Source organism: Anopheles funestus, chromosome 3RL (assembly GCF_943734845.2).
Source record: "Anopheles funestus chromosome 3RL, idAnoFuneDA-416_04, whole genome shotgun sequence".
NCBI lineage: Eukaryota > Metazoa > Arthropoda > Insecta > Diptera > Culicidae > Anopheles > Anopheles funestus.
The window spans coordinates 6430614-6450542 of NC_064599.1; the positions used below are offsets into that span (position 1 = coordinate 6430614).

General features: G+C 40.2%; 1 protein-coding gene across 2 annotated transcripts; it reads right to left on the reverse strand.

Moving 5' to 3' along the window:
• Positions 1-280: 280 nt before the first annotated feature.
• LOC125772280 (FMRFamide-related peptides) lies at positions 281-19105 on the reverse strand. Of its 2 annotated transcripts, none has more exons than XM_049443820.1 (2): positions 18365-19105; positions 281-2166 (listed from the first exon to the last, which is right to left on the reverse strand). In XM_049443820.1, the coding sequence occupies exon 2, from the start codon at positions 2114-2116 to the stop codon at positions 1148-1150; it is 969 nt and encodes a 322-aa protein (XP_049299777.1). In that variant the 5' UTR covers positions 2117-2166; positions 18365-19105; the 3' UTR covers positions 281-1147. The 2 variants fall into 2 exon arrangements, with proteins under 2 accessions (XP_049299777.1, XP_049299776.1); XM_049443819.1 differs by lacking the exon at positions 18365-19105 and adding an exon at positions 7328-8020.
• Positions 19106-19929: the final 824 nt, after the last annotated feature.

Genomic DNA, 19929 nt, shown 5'->3' on the forward strand with positions numbered 1-19929 from the left:
TTATGCTTTTGAAATGCATCGCTCACTGCAGTTCGTCATCATGTTGAGGGAAATCACTTTTATTACCTCTTTTATATATAATTTAGATGTGAAGTTATAAAGGAATTAAGTTAAACTAAATTAAGAAAATAAATCAACATTTTCACCTTCTCCCTTGTACTTGGAAAGCTTTATACTTCACCTTGAAAATATTTTTTGATAAAATAAAACCTCTTCTACGTTCGGATTAACTCGAATTACCGCCGGCAAAGCATCAATATGTACACCCAGCGAAGAAAGATTGCCAATGAAGAGTAAAATCAGTTGATTACTTTATTTTATACATGTTTCCGGTTCTTTGTCCGTCCGTCGCGTATGATGGATCATTTTGTAGCGTTTTGTTCCGTTCGATTGCACCGCTTTTTTTAAACAATGGCCTAATATACACCAGCACACTAACACGATTAATGTAACGACTTGCTCCGGTTTGCGTCTGTCCGTATGTAATGCTACTTTCCACTTTTATTTCCTTTCCCTGTTCCATGTTTTAGTGTGTGTGTTGTTCTGTTTCTTTGTTTTATAATTAATTTATCTTCTGGATGTGTTGTGTATATATATAGAGTTTATTATTTCTTTTTCTGTTTTCTCCGTACTTCCGTACTATCATTTATAGTTTACGGGAATTTTATGTGGCGTGATTTTTGTTTTAATTTGTATTTCGTCATTTACACAGAGTCTTTAGGAGAATCTAGAAATAACATTTTTTTGTTGCTAGAATGTTTTCTTTCTTTTTTTGGTTTTTGGCGCTAAAACTAGAAAATCTACACGGTTTTAGCTGGCGCTGGCGAGACAGGGAAGAGTAATTGATAGTTTTTTTGCATTGTGAGCTTCGTGTGTCCGTTTTCCATTGTACGCACGTATGCAACTTTGATTGGTTGGTCACTTTGCAGTCTAGCAGGTTGAGCCGAAAAGCAAAATGTTCCATATTGTTGATACCAGCCTTGTCATTTGTTACCTACATTCCGTGTTGGTGTGTTTGTTTGCGTGAACGTGAGTTTGTGAGTTTATCAACAATACACCATTTTGCTTCTCGGACGTGTGACATATGATGATGAGTGTCCCGCTAGCGATACTCCTTAGAAGAACTCCTGGCCAAAGCAGGCACGCACTACTTCTCCACTATGTACAGCGGTAGACGCTCGTTCGCTTCGGCAGCTTCTAGCGCATCCAGCAACATTCGGTCCGGTTCCTTCTCGAACAGTTCGGCCAAATTCGCCGGTAACGCTTCCGGAAGCTGTGAGGAGGCGGTAGCGTTCGGATCTTCCGCGGGTGTTCGCGTTCCCGTTGCATTGCCAGCCCGTCCAAAACGCATCAAATTACCGGCCCGCCCGAATCGCATCAGATTCGGTCCGGCACGGGCCGAACGTCCGAACTGGTTGTTTGCTAGCAGCGCAACCGAAGGTTCGTCGCTTGCCCGCCCGAACCGCATCAAGTTCCCGGCACGACCGAACCGCATATAGCCGGAACCGGTCGAACGTCGTTTGCCGAAACGCATCAGATTCTTCGGCGAATCACGTCGGATGTAAAGTATCTGCTTCGGTTTAATCTGTTCGCCCGATTCCGACAGACCGGTGTTTATCATTTCCTCCGACGCACCGAGCCCACCATTACGCTTTGTGGCCGTGGGTTCGTCGCCTGGTGCATTTACCGGTTCGAGCTGCTCCGTTGAGGTGGCATATTCCTTGCTTAGTTCGTCATCGTGAAGTATCGTCGCGTACGGATCACGACCGAAGCGTAAGAAGTTACGGTCCGGTCGACCGAAACGCATCAGATTAGCACGCGCCTGCCGTAGCATGTCCTTGTCCGAGCGTCCAAAGCGCATAAAGTTCTTATCGAGAGCGCTACGGCGACGCGTTTGAATGTCCGATTTGGCGCTACGTTTTATGGCCGCATTCCACGGGTACACCGGTGCCCATTCGCCTGCCTCGGATGAATCGTCCAGCGTGAGCCGATGGCCACCGGCAAGCGATCCGAGCTCGCCACCGGTCGCCAACTCGACCAGGGAATCATATTCGGCGCAGGAAAAATAATTGCACGATTCGCACACGACAATCGCAAGAAACAGGTAGAACTTCATTATGGTGCTGTTGCTGTTGCTGATCCTGCTGCTACTACTGGTATTGTTTACTGGAAAGAAGAAAAGCGAAAAAGAAAAACAACGATTAAAAGCGAAATAAATTACAGCAGCAGGAAGTAGCCAAACGAAAGAAATACGCTTCCCGGAAAATTGTGAAGGAAAAATCGCAAAACCAGCATAAACCACAAACTTGCTTGAATGTACGCCACAAGCAAAAGAGGAAGCATAAAAGTGGGCGATTTGGAAAATTTCTCACTTCCGAGCAGTGCAGGCGGCGGCACTTGGTCACACTGTTGAGATACAGTACCGCGGAGAGCGAACAGCGAAAGCAAAACGGAACGGGAAGTGAGAAGATAAATTTGAATTTAATTATGGGCACCCGTTTTGGTTTGGTATAGAGCTTTTCTTTCCCCCGCCCCATTTTTTGCCACCCTCTACACTCGCTGAAGTTCTGATTGTCTCGTGCACAGTTTCTTTTACGTCCGATACATTCTTCCCTGTGAATGGGTTTTTTTGCAAAGGGATAACGTCACCCTACAGGAAGCCAATTGTTGCGTGGAGTTGGCGAATGTTAATGTGTTGAGAGACAGCTTTTGTGGTGGATTAATAACATTTTCGTATTGTCCATAACCCTTTTGTTGCTTGCAGCGGCTGTATGCAACAATGTGGATTATGATAATAGTTGTTTAAGGACTTTTGTTGTGAGTGTTTTCATTTCACATACTTGAGGATTGAAATTGGTACAAAAACAATTCATTCAAACCGGTACATGGTAGAGAATTTGGTTGTGTTTTGGGCATTCTTTAGGTATTTCTTTGGGTGAAAAAATTAAGACGTTTTATTTTTACTTTGTTCATGTTTATCTGAACATTTTTGATTGTTTTCTAGCAAAATTATATTCAAGTTCAACAGATTAGTTCATCAGAGAAGCTTCGAACCATAGAACCATCGAAAGAGCCTACAACTATGCAAACCGCAAGACGTTCCGTTATTATTTAAGTAAAATTTAAATTTTTTTTTCTTTTGCTAATAAGAAAATGCGATTTATGTTGTTTTAAAGAAGAAAAAACAATTTTCAAACAACTGATTAAAACTAACTCATTGTAGTAAATCGTAATTTGTAAAAACTTTGTACCAAAAACTTTCAAAAGAAACTCCTAATGATTGAGAAGCGATAAATCAGCACACTGTAGGTCACCCATTTCGCAGCTAATTGCTGTCACATTCATTCATTACTCCTTCAAACTTTAATTAAACCGTCCAGTACGTGAGCAAATGGTGGGGAAAAAGTTTCTCCCTTTTTGCAACATTCAAGTGCAAATATGATTTTATCGTTTTCGCTTTGCAATCAACAAAAACGTGCTTCTTCGTAGGATAAGGTAATGCCTTGTGACTTGAATTATCCATAGCCAAAAAGTGTGTCCTACTCATTAGGTCCTACATTTTCTTTGCAAAACAATGCATCAGTTGGACTCAGCTAGGCGCCTTGTGGCCATCAATTTCATTCTAGTATTAGCTTTATTTTAATACCAAAAAAAACGGCACACAAACAAAAAACCAGTCTTTGGTGTTTCTTATTGTACGTTGGAAAACAATCTTTCAACGAGGCGTGCAACCGAAAACCATGTGGTTTACCAACGATGGCAAACGAATAATCGAACGTCATCCAAAAACCCAGCAGCGACTGGTCTCTTTAGAAAAACAACCCGATATTCCTTCTGCCTTTCGTGTACTACAACTCGTACTAGTTCGTTTGATCTTCACTGTCCTGTTTTGCAAACCGGCTGTGGAAAGGTGTAACAAGTGGTTTTTCACCGAATCCTCACAACCTAACACCACGTCAGGTAAGGTAAGGAAGGTATAGGAATTTTCGGTAGTTGCGTTGCATGAGAGAAGCAAAAAAGGAAATGTTTTTTTGCTAGTCTGTCAGGCTGGTTGTGAAGGTTGCCTTGAGCTTGTTTTCCGAGATGCTATTTTCAATGCCCAGAGCAGTTTTGTATCAAAAATAAAGCAAAATCAATACGTATTAGCTCGCATAGAGGTTTTAAGTTGGTGTGCAATGAGCATTTCTTAAGAAAATAAATCGTTTTTTTAAAACAAAAATACTTTGCAGGAATTGTTACATAAAATACAATTCTAGCAAACTTAACACAAAGTTTTATCTGAACAATATTTCTTCTATAATTTATAAGACATTAAGACAGAAAACAAAAATATCGCACATCAAACCTTTATCACTGTTCCGTAGTTTTGATAATGAGTAAAGTTTTATCGTGAACTATCGTTTCAATTTTTTTTTCGTACTTCCGAACTGCACATTTTCAACTGGCATCGAACAAACAGGAAACGATTGCTTTGAAAAGAAGTTTTTTTTCTGTACGCACGCAACGTTAGAGCTGTTTAGAAAGTTTTCTAACACGATGTTGACTAGTTTGTACTAGTTTTTTGAAAAAAATATCCAATCCATTTGCTCCACTTAATGTTCTAAATTATTGTTTGTTTTGAAACTGTTTGAATTTTAATTTATTTAATAATTTTATTCAAGCTTTGTACATTGTACGACGTATTTTTTAATTTCAAAAGATTTCTGTTTAATTTAGACGATTTTTCTTGTATTTAATAAGCAAACTTGACCGCCGGTAGCAAACATTTCAGTTCAAGCGTCACAAAAAAATAAATTTTTCATCGCCATGAGACATTTTACTGAACTTTAATTGCCTTCGCGGTTAAAATGGAAACTTTTTCCGACAATACATTCAATTACTTCGCGGATAGGTTTCAGATAAAATGAGAACTTTGTTTTATTTAGCTTAAAATAGCAATGTGTGTTGGAAAAAAAAGAAAACGCCTAAAGGCATGCAATTTGCAGAACAAATTGGTTTACTAAAGATATTTGTGGCTTTGTATAGGAATAAATATACTCCGTACGTTAATGTAAGATAGGAGCAAAGCTCAAACCTACACTCCAGTGTAGGTGCAAGACAGGACTTTTAGTAAACATCAATATTAGATGTTATTTTTGTATATTTAGAAGAGATGAAATTGATACGAAGAGCATTACATGTGAACATAATTTTATGTGAGCAGTTGGTAGCTCTATTCAAAATATTGCACCAAATAAATGTCTTTCAAATACATTCATTAATTAATTGGAAACCCTTTGACTCAATGTAACCGATGAGCATGTATGCTCCACAAAAGAATAGCTTCTTAGAAGATGTTTGGCGGTCAGTTACGACAGAGCATTGATAAATTCATCACTAAATTAGGGAAGATCTATCTATTCCCCCCTATGACTCGTTCGTTTCCACGCATTTAATTACGAAATAAGCACAATTTATTGTAGTGAACGTGGAACAATCTTGCCTGAAAAAGCTGTTCGTCTTATAAAAAAACTTTTCTCCTTACAGTTGCGTTCCTTAACTGATTCCACTCCTTATCAACCTATCAAATAGATGGCGGAAAACTGAGTTCCACTTCTCGCTTCCATAAATTAGCCACGCAATTATGAATGAGCAAAGATCTCTTCCCATCCGCGGGTAGATGCCTTCAAAGAAATCATCTCGCATCTAGTCCGGTCACGATTACGAATCACGACTGTGCTAATCTGCTAAAACATGTATCGTGCTCTCGCGGGCGTTCTTCCGTTTTTCTCCCCTGGGCAGGAAAAGTTCCACACGATTCCCTTCTGGTAGTTTCATCCTCCGCGGCAAGTTTGCGTGCGTCAGTCGGAAATTGGAAGATTTTTAACGGCTTTTATGACAAGAAAGGAAGGCAAAATACACACCGTTTCAACAGTCGGTTCACCCCTTGAAACCCCCCAGCGTAACCCACATGCATAAATCCACTCAGACAACAGTACCGACCACGGTGACGCCACGTTGTCCAGCGGATTGCTAGCGCGTGCTGGCGAGAGAGAATTGCATTCAGCCAACAGATAAAAAATACCAAAATGGAAGCTGTGCGTGCGTCCGGGGTAGCCTTTTCCGTTTGAACGACTGCCAGCGGACTTGCAATCAATAAATCATTCACAACCGTACCATCCGTAGGTGTCGTCCGCCCGGGGTAAGAGGGATGGACCAGAAAGATATTAGACCGGAACTGAACAACACGAAACCGGTGCACTGATTTTCGGTACATTTCACTTCCTTGTTTGGGGGTTTTTGGGGTGGTATGACGCATTCTGACAACGCATTCGCCGTTGGAGGTCATGCTCCAGACAGTGTAAGCGGACAAGAAGGACTTCTTCAAGGAGATATGCTGGAACGCGTTAAGTAGAGGCACATTTTATTCATGAGAGCATTTCGGGAATCGTTTCGAGTGTAATATGTAATGAGAGGGATATTGCAAGGAGTAAAGCTGATGTTCTGTTTTTTTACTGGAATGAATTTCAAATTGATTTTTTCTCTATGAAGAGTGTTATTTTTGTATTAATATTCGTATTATTTCTTGTTTAATTTTCTAAGACTTTTATTCAAATATATATGACAGAAGTTGCCGACGGCTAACCTTCAGTTTGATGATAGAGCACGCCTAAATGTATGCAATAAGTTGGGATATTAACAATAGTACTGTTTGTAAGCATGATTGCATATTTTCAGGCGTTTTAGAGGTGTAATTATTTTACACTTGAAATATTTTGAAGCTTCACGTAGAATTAAAGTGAAAAAATGAACGATTAAATTTAACTTAGTTTACGCCGAACTTTCAAATTACTATAGACTCTGTTAAACAATTTCAAAGATTTGCTGATGAAGATTTTAATGAAAATTTCCTTCCACCAAAAAGTATATTACAATTGTCTTGTGATCATAATGCAACATTCGAAAGCAACTGTATCTTTTCCTTGAAAGCTTCCTGACAGAATTGTCCCATTTCCCCTGTGTAAACGGATATCACATCTTCCGGAAAAGCAAACCAGGGCTAAATTCGGTATAAATTTGGGTGTCGGCCAACAAGCTTTATAGTCGTACATACACACTACACATTTTCATCCCCTCCCTGTCGTTTGACCAGACATAGCAAAGATTGTAAAAATGCTGTCAACGGTCAATTAAGAAGTGCCGAATATTTGTACAGTCTGTGGACTCTTCTGCATGAAAGCAGAAATCAGTAAATTGAGAAAGCAATAAACAGCGGTCACGGGTAGGAGAAAGAGCACCATGTTATTTATCTATTTATTGTCCTCGAGGCATATTGTTGTATTTTTACCAGCGCATGGAAACATTTCGCACGATCCTCCGATTTCGTCCTGGGTACGCGAAAATGGAAACTCCGTCACAGTAATTCGTCCGCAAGGTGTACATTTGGTGTTGGAGAGGAAAGAGAAAGGGACGGGAAGGGAATATCCCCTTTTGATTCTTGAATCCAGGAAGATACTCCACACACCAAGACACTGTTCACTTTTCGGTTTTTTTTCTGTACAAACTCACTGTCACACCTCAGCGAGGTGCCGAAGGGATTTGTTTCATCTTGGTTTAATTGTTGTAACACACAAAACTTCACTATTAACTATCTTTCTGGATTAAAAGATCTCTCAAACACTTGCACGGAACTTGAATCGTTCACACTGCACTGTCCTTGATCATCAGCCACGCTTCTTACTGTTGTCGCAACGGCTCGCACCAAAGGCGCGTTCGCCTGCGATGGAGACGCCAAGTCTACTGATTGCAACGTCGAACAAACCACGTGCAAGCGCGCAACGGTTTGGATGGTTTCGGTTCTCCACTCATCCGCGCATCAATCTCAAGAATTGTTATCCTGCGTTTGCCGACTTTTCCTCGTTTGCGATGCTGTGCGACACTGGAAGCGGTACGGTCGCCATCGTGGCTTTTTAACTCCAACATCAAGCCCGTTTGGTACGTCGGGTCCTGGTCGGGTTCGTGTCCGAAGAAATAAAAAACCACGGTTTCGGGTCGGTTGCGTATGCGTTTCCATCCGATACGGTTACGGATACACACGCACATCGAAGCCTGCACGAAGCCAGCATTTGGCACAAGCTGTCCTTTTCGGTAAGCCGGTTGGGAAATTGTTTTTTTTTTTCTTCTTCTTTGAAACTTTCTTTTTATTTGATTGCTTGGTTGGTTGGTAGTATCGTTGAGTACAGATCCGTGGGTATCCTTTTCTATCATGTAGTAGGTATATGCCGGATGTAATTTTAACGCACGAGTTGAAGCCGTTTTCCGATCTGCCGTACGGGTGATCCTTTCTAGCTAACGATCGTGAGACACTCATCGGCTCTAACGAATGTTAAGTGAGAGCCCAATTTTATGACGTCGTACGATAGAAAAGGGCGTAAAAGCTTTTGACATATTTAGCACCTATGACGCGTAAATGAGATTTTAAGACTATAAACGTCAGTTGGTCGCTTCTTAAGGAACATGCGTACACACATGGGCAATAACATCACTTACAAACTTTTATCTCTTTATATGTTTTTCTTTTTGCGAATGTAACTGCCCCCAACTATTACTGTTCTCACAAAAGTGTATGAGTTCAATTCCTACATAATGACCTCGTTTGCCATCTGGCAATGCAACGGTAGTGAGAAGTTTCCGGTTTCAACACTGCAATACACCCACCCGTACGAGCACTTGCATACTTTCAGGCGCCAACCGTGGGAGACAATGCCCGAAATGGCCCAAACTGTCCACTTTTAGTGGTTGTGGGAGTCGTTGCTTGCTGGCTTTTTTTAATATCTTTTCCAAAACACAGGAAAAGCATAGCCAAGGCACATAAAAATGAACTTAACTTCCTTCGAGTGCTACAACCGATAGGAAACGGACTAGTTGGAATGGAAACTCTCATCCGTCCACACATCCGTTTTTGTGCCGGGGCCATGTGCGTTTGTGGCATTTGTTTGCGGGACGCTTTTAATGCAGTTCTCAATAAAATGGGATTTGGCTTTTCGAAACCTCGCGCACACGGAAACGGATTGTGGTTCCCAGTTTGCTGTCCGTTGCGCTAGAATCATTAGAATCGATTGATGGTAGGAGTGTAATAAGCGCAAAGGTTGCGTTGCACTGTGCCCTAGCACACACGTGCTGGAAAGGGATAATGTTGGCGGTTTTAAAGGATGTCTACTCTTTGCGTAGGAAGCTGAGAGGGAACAACGGTTTATGACATATTTATTGTGAGATATTAGAATGTAAGGACATTCGGACGAGATGCAGGGAAATAATCAATTGATATATGACAGAGTTATTGGAGAGTTTCAATAATCTTTTTTTTTTGGATGTGAATAAAAAAGTGATATTTTTATAAAAAGTTTTTATAAAGACTTCAAAATCATTAAAGATATTTATAAAAAAAATAAGAGTTCAAAATACACACGAATGTGTATTATTCATTCCGTACGCACTATTGAATAAATAAGATAAATAATGTGATTACGTCAAAGTTGTTTCCTTTATTTTAGATAGATATAAAATTGGCTCAAACCATTGACAAAAGGGAGTTTCCATTTTTGGCGAGTTTTTGCTTGATTCAACAGACAGACAGACAGGATGAATAAGTCTGTCGGTGCCATGAGAACGTTCGTCCGTATCTTAGACGGATGCATATTCTCTTGATGTCTTCCCCCAGCGTGAGTCATTGAGCGAGATGAGTTTTATTTTCATTTATCAATGGCATTTTTGTCCACGAGCAAGTGACGGATTCGTCGTCGCTAAGGCGTAGAACAAAAGGCCTAGGCGGCATAATAAACTTTCACTGCCGGATTTTGGCGATGACGCTGAGGGAGGAGGGTTGCATTGTGAAAGCATAAACCGAAGGCAGAAAAGTTCAACGTGCCGCAGGGTGTGTAAATAAAAGTATGCAAGAAAATAGGGACGACGGGTCACAACGATACAGTGAAATAATAATAACAATCGATCGAAGCTTAAAAATGCAAACAAAGAAGGAAAAACGAACAACAACACAACACAATATAAATTTCGTAGCACGAAATGAAAAATTGAACGAATACTTTTTGGGGCTACATTCAAGCAAGAAGAACGTGAAAATAGAACAACAAAAACATAGAATCGAACTTTTCGCAAAAAAAAACCTAAATGCGAGTTGAAAGAGCAAAGTCAATGGTTGTGTATAAACGGGCGAAGGTAAGAGGGAAAGTGGCTTACAAAACTATTAAACTAAAAATCAATTATCGAAGGCCATCCCAAAAAATCTACCACCAGAAGTTGATGGCAAAAACCTTAAAAAGGCACAAAAAAATCGGGTTTAATCCGTTACAAGCTTGTGTCCATGGGTATCATCGGTAAACCGCCTCTATTTTCAAAACAGTTAGGATGAGTTAAATGGAAAGGGTTTTGTGGGCAAGGTTTGTCCATTGCCGTTTATTGCTTGTGGGAATACGACATATAGTTAGCATAGTTTAAGGACAATTTCCGACCATACAATCACCGAACTGTAGGCAAAGGACCTTCGGGGAACGCCGCACGGAGGAGAAAGGTGAAAAGGGAAAGGTTTTTGTTTAGCTTTTTTCCTGCCATGTTTCATCGTCACTGCTAGTTGCCAATTAAGTATAATCCCAACAGTTTATGAACGGAAGTTTTCATTGCGTGTGGCCTTGCAGCGGTCTGGGGCTACCATTCGGAGGGGGAGGATTTTAAAACATAACTTAACACCCACCGGTTTTAACGTGGTACGGATCGAGGGATGAGATTAGCAGAGGGTAGGAAGAATGGTATTATGTTTCAAACATTATCAACGATCTTACAAAACTGTGATTAACAATTTGTAAACCGCACAGTGAATATGTTTGTGTGGTAAAAGTAATGAATATATCGCCTCACTGTAAAAATTGTGATTCATATGTGGATGCATTTTTTTTGTTTTATAGTTATTTTTCTACATTATTTTTGAACTTTTTCCACAGCAAAACTTTCTACATGGGAGTGACATGTGATGACATATTCTATAAAAAAGCGTCCTAAAATTGAGCTTATCACCACACAGCGGACAGCTTCATCCCAAAATCCACAAGCACGGATAAAGTCAGGTGTCGGAGATAACGAATGAAGGTGAGTCTGTTTGCTCTTACGCTGCTGGCACGATCGTGGTTGGTGTGGGTTCTTTGTGTGCGTGTGTGTGTGTGTTCTTTCCCCCGTTTACACTAGGGTTTAGGCACACCGATTCATCATCCCGATGAAAATCTTGTGTATCATTTTGGCTTAATTAAAATGTTTTTCCACTGTAGTAGACGATAGATAGTCCCTGTTGCTAGTTGCAGTTCGGTACAGTAAAGGATAAAAATTTATTCCAAATCCAAATCTTCATTAAAATTAATTAAAAATTTACGAAAGATTTTCTGGAATAATTAACATAAATAATTAAAAAAGGATTGATACCCCTTAAAGTATGCAATCAAAATGTATAAAAAGACTTAAACGTAATTTATATCCTATTTAGTTTAGCGAAATTCGTGTCTTAGGTTCGATCTCAATAAAAGCGATGGGTTTAGTGTAGCTTAATGATGAATTTTTGCAGAAATTTGGAAGAATATTTATTTTAATATATATTTTTATTTATCGTATATTATAGCTCTTCTTTATATAATAATAAATTAAACGTTTAGATGTTAAAACGTTTCATCTCACTGTAAAATGTATATATTTTTGAACATTCTGTGGTACCAGACACACAATTCCACCCTTCAACAGTGCCTAAGCCATGCGACACAGTTCATTAGTTAAATTCACCACGGACGCCCCGATATGGATTGCTCCCGCAAAAACCCATCAACGGCGTCGACTAGGGTAAGGATAATTTTCCAAAATTAATGTCTCCGAAAAGTGAGCCCAGCTATCGTTAGTGCGGCACACGGTAGATTTTTCACGACCTTTGCCGCCTAATTGGTACCATGGGTGTTCGGGTTCGGTTTTTTGGGGGAAAAGTTCCTCTTCGTACGCTACCGTGTTTGGTCCCGATGATGCAACAGGTCGCACGAGATGGTGTGTTTTCCCGATGGACTGAAAACCTTCACCAGCTAGTGCGAATTTCCTAACCGTAGCGCAAACATTTACCCGAACGGATAAAGTGGAAAACGACCCCTTTTTCCAATGTGTGGCTGTTGTGTGGCCATTTTCACAAGTAATCGAGTTTAGAATAATACTAACAACGACCAGGCAACTACCTGCAGGAACGCCATTAGCACTAAAGGCATTGATTCTGTTAGGTTTGGAAGGTATTGTGAGAATATCTATTCGGCTCTGTATAAAGCTGGGAAATTCATTCCCAGGATACATTTCGCGAACATTTCTGGAACATTTTGCCCCTCCCTATTAGATGATTCTGGTTTCCGTTTTTCCTTCGTGAAGCTAGTCAGAGCTCCAGGAAAAGGAAAATGCTTTATTTTCACATAATCCACCATATAGGAAAGTGTCAAGGAGTGTAGGTGTAAACTTGCGAAAAGGTGTAACGTGTGCTCATTAGCTGCTGGACAAATGTGTATGATGTAACGTCCCGTTTTGTGGAGTGAATTTTATTTTGCTTTTTTACAGAAAAAAACGTGTTTCCTAATGTAATTTTGAAGTATTGCCTGAAGAACGAAAATCGAATATTTTAATTTACAACTTAAAAAAATTATAATTAAATTATTTTATTTTCAGCAATCAGGCAAAAAAATACTTCGGATTGAATTATTATAAGCCATAATTTGGAAAGGTTTTATTGTAATACGTGACTTTGTTTCTCCGTACTCTATGATTCCAACGAACAAGGTTGCCTCATTGATGCATCATTCGCACGTACTTCCTAATGACACTAATTGCATTCCTTGATCCGTTATGGCCTAACGTACACATCTGCTCGATCTCGTCCTGTGTACATCCGCTGCAGCATAAAGCCAATTTTGCCATTCACGCACGAACATTACTTTCAATCATCAAATTGCGGTTGGTGTTTACCGCACACGCTAAAATGACAATCATAAGTGTCGGTCCGGATAAGATGGGTAGTTTCTTATCATTTTCCACCTTCAAGTACCATCAACGGTTCGTTAGTGGCAATGGTGGTGGGCTAAGATGTGTTACTAAAACTTTTCGCTTTTTCCATTGTCATGCTTCCCTGAACAAGTGCAGCCCAATGATCGATGATACTGTTACGACATTAGCAATTTGCCATTAATGAAGCGCATAACAATGTGACTGTGTGTGTGAGTTTCTTCACTCTCTGAGTCTAAGTATCACTTTGTGGTGGGCAGGGTAATGTGTCCCCGAGTGTTCGTATATGAGTGGGATTTATTTTATTTGGGTAATATTCCGCCACTTGCATTTGAGTGATCCTAAGGGAAAAAGACCAGACCAACCTTTTCATATGTGATCTATTTTTTAAAATGAATAGACAAATTTCCTAACGTATTACAATTGAAAACAATCTTAAAAGCGTTAAAAATATGTATAATCTAACTTTAGGCGTTTCCCAGTAGATGTCGTTATTTGATATATTGTGACAGATTACAAATTACTAAGTAGCATTTCAAGAAAAAAATATGAAAGTTTTCTATGTTGTTGTAGTTGATAATTGTAATAGTTTTTAGAACCCTTGATGCACACTAAATTGTAACGATGTAATACACATTTCAAAAGAATTGTAAAATAGAATTTCATAGTGATTTTTTTCCCTGTAGGTGTCTGTAACAAAAGAAACTAATATGGAACTACTAAAAGCAACTTGCAAGTGCTCTCCTTACGCTACACAAACCAAGGACGAAAAAATATGTTTTTCTTTATTGCGTTATCAAGCAATAGTATAAACCCCATTCCACTGCTCTATTTTGGCTCCTTCCGCCACATTTTCCGCCTTCCATTTTCAACTATTCTCGCACCATGACGCAATAGACATGTCGGAGAATGTATTTAAGAAAGGAGGATTTACTTCACCGGTGTACTAGCTTGCTGCTAAAGTAGCGTGGCAGGCTTTTGCGACCTTTTATTACAACTAAGAAGCCACCATTGCCTGCGGATGAACTGTGGCTTGGAAAACTGGTTGGGTTAATTTTCATGCTGTTGTCCGTTTCATTGTGCCGAGAGAATTGTGTGCATTTTTGCTGCCACGATTTCATGCTACCGCCACATGCTCATGCGAGCTCGTGCGATGCTTGTTTCACAAAAGCCGAGGTAAAAGACGTACAAGGATTCGTTTGATGGATTTTTAGCGTTCCTTTTTCCATGAACTGGTCTGATAATGTACGGCATGCCGATGGAGAAACGTGTAACCAGACACTGAACGTAGTGTTTTTGAGGAAAAGCAGCTGAAAAAAAGCTTTTCAGTTAAGCTGAACGATATCTTTGAGCTAATCTTTTGTCTAGTGACAACAGAGTTATTCATGTTGTGCCTGTTTGGAGTAGCTGGAGCTACTGTACAGATGTGATTGAATTTCAAATCAAGCATTTTTTAACCGTTAAATGTCAATTGACGAATGAAAACCATCATTTCTTACCAACGTAATTTGGACGAAAAATTGCCCCAAAAGTGATCTAACGAATAGAGAATTTTAAGTGAACAATTTGATTGATTGGTAAATCAAAAGCAGTGATTTCAACGATTAAATAATAAAAAGGTTTTTGCAAATAACTGTATAAAATTGATAAACAAAATATAAATCTGTATTATTGTGCATTATTTGTTACAGACATGGGAAGACACGAAAGGTGAGTAAAATGTTTCAAATTTCATTCAACTCTCCATTGACTGACAACTTTCATTATTCGCTGCCTACAAGCAATGGATAGGATGCTTTTCTAATGGGTATTTAGTCCAGCAAGAGTGTGCCATTCGTTGAGTGCCAAAACAAATTTGATCATCCTCTAACGAGCTTTGGAAAAAAAGTACTCTCACCACCTACGATGGTGTCCACCTTTGCTGATGGTACCCTGGATGGTAAAATCTAAAGTTGGCTAATGTAAGGATATTACCTTCAGAAGCATTCTGCACATCCAAAATCAAACCAACAAAAGGTACAACGAGTAACCTATTTTTCTACACTTCTACGTCTACTTTCCCGGATATTATTAGCTTTAACCATAGTACTATCGACGCAAGGACGCCACCATCATTATCAACATCATCTTTACGTTGTGGATGATGCTTTTTTTCTAAACTTGGGTTTCTTTCTCCCCTCACGCGATACAAACTTCAGGCAAACTAAATTATTAACATGGAAGATTGTGACGGGAGCAAGTCTTTTTAAAAGAGTCGAAAAAAGTAAAACTGTCGCAAACAGTTATGGTTCGTGGCCGTGTCTAAGCACGGCATTGAAGGGAGATTATCCGCAAGAGGATCAAGCACCATTCCCGGACCATACCGTGAACTTGGTACAAGGAAAACAGATTAAAAAGAAGCAAACAGGAACAATTGCGCATGAAAACTCATCTCCGAAACGATTTTACCTGTTGCCTGTTCGGTGGCCAAAGAGCTGGTCCCACAAGCAGGGACGACAGAGTGCAAAACCTGGCATGTGAGTAATATGCAGCTTTTGTTGGTTATTTTTTTTCGTTTATTGGCTGCAACTTGTTTCACATCATCTTCCATGGTGCGCGTGCCAGTGAAGTGAATGAAACTTTACCATGCTCACAAGTTGGACGTTTCAGTTTTTTGGTATTGCAACGGTGAACTCGCCAACTTTTGACAGCTTTTCGAGCGGCATGCTTTCGTGCGTATGAGCGTGTTGTTTTGCGTACTTCCGTGTATTGGAATGGGTAACTTAAGCCAGGTGGGGTGAAAAATGTCAAACGTCTCGAACACGGACAGTCACGGTTGCAACTGATTATTATCGAAAATGTTAAATTATGTTGAAGTGCTGAAGACCGTAGAAGAGATATGTTTGATGGTGATTTTTTGGCTGTCTGATTGTTGGAAAATGTGCGTGCTAGTGATACTTGAAATGTGTAATTAAAAAACTTGCTAGAATTCCTTTTTAGAGCTTCTCAGGCTAGAAGTCCTTTATCGAAACATATTCCTTGCGTTAGGTCTCGCTGTGGAGAGTTGTGCTTCAACAAATAAACTTATTTGTTCATTTTTAAGCTTAAATAAAGATGTGTTCAAAACTATATAAAACATTTGTGGCATAGCATCTAAAAAGTCTGTAAAAAGCTAAAGAGCTTCAAATATATTTCAAGGTCGTCGTTCGTTAGATGACTATGGTCATCAATCGTAGTGGATGTTGGAATTGGAAATTCGGGTTCTTGCCATGATTCTGATAAATCTGTAAAAAAAAGTTATCGCATCGCTATAAAAAGCTTTAATTAAAAGTTAGCAATGGTATCCACATTGAAGGTTAACGGAGGCATTTAATCGCAACTCCTACCACGAGATGTTCTTGTCGCGCAGAGTGGTAACATACATTACCAATTATCAAAGCTTAGGTAAGCGAGCTTGACCTAACCCCTCGAGGTTCCAATGGCATACGCCTGAGCACGAGATTTTGGGGGTAAACTGTCGAAAAACCCAACTGCCAAGAGAACTTCCAAAGGTACTGATGCATTAGACACAAGGCCAATCGCCTTTTCCTACAGAAAGCGGTTTAACTAGCTGCCACAAGATCAAGTTTATTAGGCTTTTTCTGTTAACCTTTTTTTCGTAATAAAACTTTAGTTATTACAGTTAAATACACCCAGAATCCGTACGCTTCTCGTTTGTATGCGAAGCACGAAGTCATTCAATGAACAGAGATTTTCTCCTTACTTTCAATTCCGCCCATATTAAGCATCACTTAACGAAGACCAAAATTTTGCACACGTCCCTCTATCTCTCTCTAATTGGCTCATAAAAGTGATGTAAATAAGAAGTATGTTTTTTTTTTTGGTTTTTTTACCATCTGTTGGAGTATAACCTTCCAGCAAAACCAAATCGTGCAGCCTATTAATGTTCATGGGTATTTATTTCTCCACATACTCGTATCTATCTAGTGTTTGTCCGCGTCTATATGTGGTAGGAGTTGATGTAGTCATAAAAAAAAGAAAGTTTTCATCCAACGCACTTGGATGGTCTGTTGGGATGAACGTCCATAAGGCAGGAACTCGCTGTACAAAACTTTTCACTTTTGCCTGATGGTATTGTTTGGGAGGTGGAAAACTTGGCGACCAAGTAACTTTGGTGTTCTAGTGCAACCTTGGACATGCACAAGGACACCTTCCAATTACATGTTGGCATCGGATAGGGATGTTTCTACATCTTCTCTAGCATCTCTTCCCCCCTCAGTGTTCAGCTCTGTTTGTTTTCTTATTCTTTTGCACTGTTTGCTTCCAACGGCACCAGATTGTTCCTGCTCACATTGTTAGAAAGTCAATCTTTTCCTGATACTACTTGCCATACCAACCATTCTGCCTTCGAGCGATCGTGTGTGGGTTGTTGGGCTCACTTGGCTCCTATGACTCTTCTCTACCCAGTAGCTCATTTGCTCTCCCATTCTACTACCAAAACTACTACCGGCCAGAGTATATGTGCAGATGAGATTTATAATTTTATTGCAAAGTTTCAAGTACATGAGATGTGAACCGAGACGGAGGCGTTCTGTCCTCCCCAGAGCGCGGTAACGTCCGGAGGTCATCGAAGACATGCCACGAACTGCGTTTCGAGTGCAGTTTGTTTCGCTTCGTCCGAAAAATGGGACGAGGATGAAGATTTAACATCCTCGGCGGGAAGATAGTGACGCTTTGGCCGGTAAAGACCAAACTACGCGCGCACAGGTAAAGTAGGTGTGCAAGCATAAGTTTCACGCGGCTCCCTTCGCCCTAACTAGGCCGCCCTTTTCGACCCGCTATCACTTTCGATGCACTTCGACTTCGTGCCAATTTTTCGCATGAACTTATACAGCGCACTCGATGCCCAGTTTTTGATGCATTGCCCACGGTGGTGCGATGGGGCAAGGGAAATAGTTTTTTTTTCTGCCCTTCTGGTACGGTTTGCTGTTCCGATGGGAGGTACTCGGTCGGTAAGGTACAGACAAAGGCGAATTGCATCATGCATTCGCTGATGTAACTGTGGTGCATTCGGTTCTGCGTCAAGGTCTCTTTTCCATGGGCATTTTAGTTGCTGATGTTTCACAAGAGCGGGAGAGAGTGCTTAGGGTTCTTTGGTAAGGTTTTGATGAGGCTTGCAATTGGTTTCTTTCGATTGCTTTGGTTGATTTATTTTCTATTAGAATATCTTGATGTGTTAAAAGTTATTTTAATCAATTAAAAACGATTCTGCTATAGCTTTTAATTTAATTTAATTATTACGGAAAAATGATTAAATTTTACTTACGTTAAGAATAAAATTGTTTTTTCCTTGTACGAAGCACTATAAAAACTCAGCTTAGATACAAAATTAAGTAACAAATATTTCACCAAACGTCACGTAAATTCTCAAAGCGCCATTTGAACAATTCCTTAAACTAAATGTTCGCGTGTACTCAAATCATACAGCACCAATAAATACACTTTTGCGGAAAAGCGTGTCACAGTAATGAACTAAAATTTCCTGATTTGATTCTTTGCCCTGAAACCGTTAGGATCGTTCACCGATTCTTACGAGATGAAGCACCGAAATAGTAGCACAACTCATATCGTTTCCCGATAGACGCACACCGGCTCGTCACGTCCTGTACCGATAGCGAGGAACTTCTGAAAGACTCACCTCCATATTCGATGGATTTTATAACACATGCACCCACGCAAATATATCTGTGCAAGAAAATTAGGCCCAAGCTTTTCTGGTGATCAACCGTGATGAGTTTTTAGAGCTTCATCTACGCATTTCTTCTCCATGGCACGCAAGGTTCAGCCTCCAAAAAAACAATCGTCCACAAAGCGTTCGAACGCCCTAAACACAGGCTTGTAACCGAGAAATATGATCCCGGTATCTGGTGGATAACTAATTTCTACCCAAGCAGCACCAATCCATGCCTGGACATCATCCATCATTGTTATCCGACTCGTTATCAATAATAACTACAACCTGCTAGCAGCATGATGTCCGTATCGCGAATCCCTAAGCCAACCTCAGCCGAGAGTCTCTGAAGCTTGATGGCGTCTGGTTGGTGGTTTGTAATTAAAGAAGTTAATTTTAATTTTTCACAACCTACAAAGTGTCCGCTATGGTATGGTGCCGCAGCTAGGACATTGGAGATACCGGCGGAGTTGTTCTTGTTTGCCACCCGACGGAAGTGATTTATCCGGTTCCGGTAAGACGATCCGATGTTGGGAAGTATAATCTTAGACGCATATACACACAACTGGTTTTGAGCGTTTCGCTGACCTTTGTCCGATGGCTTAATCCCGTCGACATCCTGGGGACTTTTTCTTTCCTCCTCCAAGATTTCCAGTTATGCTTGTGCGTTATTGCGGAACACATGGAGGGCATTGTAGTCGGGACAGTGTTGAAGCGTAAACATGTGTACAAAAGACCAAGATATATGGCCACACAAGTAGCGTCTAGTTGGGGAAGTTCTTCAATAACGAGGACTTCAACCTTTTTTTCTTGTTGTTCGGTGTGGTAAAGCCCTGTAGGCCATCACTAGACTTTTACTCTTAAAATACTTAAGCTTTTTTTTATTTCAAGGGAAATTACCAAGGACCTTGTGACAACTAAACACTAACAGACATTGGATGGTATGGGTACAGAATTTGGAGATTCCAAAGGAGTTTTTCTCTTGCCGTAAGGCAGAAGATCGACGAAAAGGGGGTGATGGGCATCAAAAGCGGTTGGAACAGCTCAGGTCGAGTGCTCGAGTGTGTTGGTTCGCACTAATGTTTAGACCGGCCAGGGAAGCAACAGCATCATCATCATCCTAACAATCGCACGAAGCGTCCTACTGAGTGCTGGTTGAA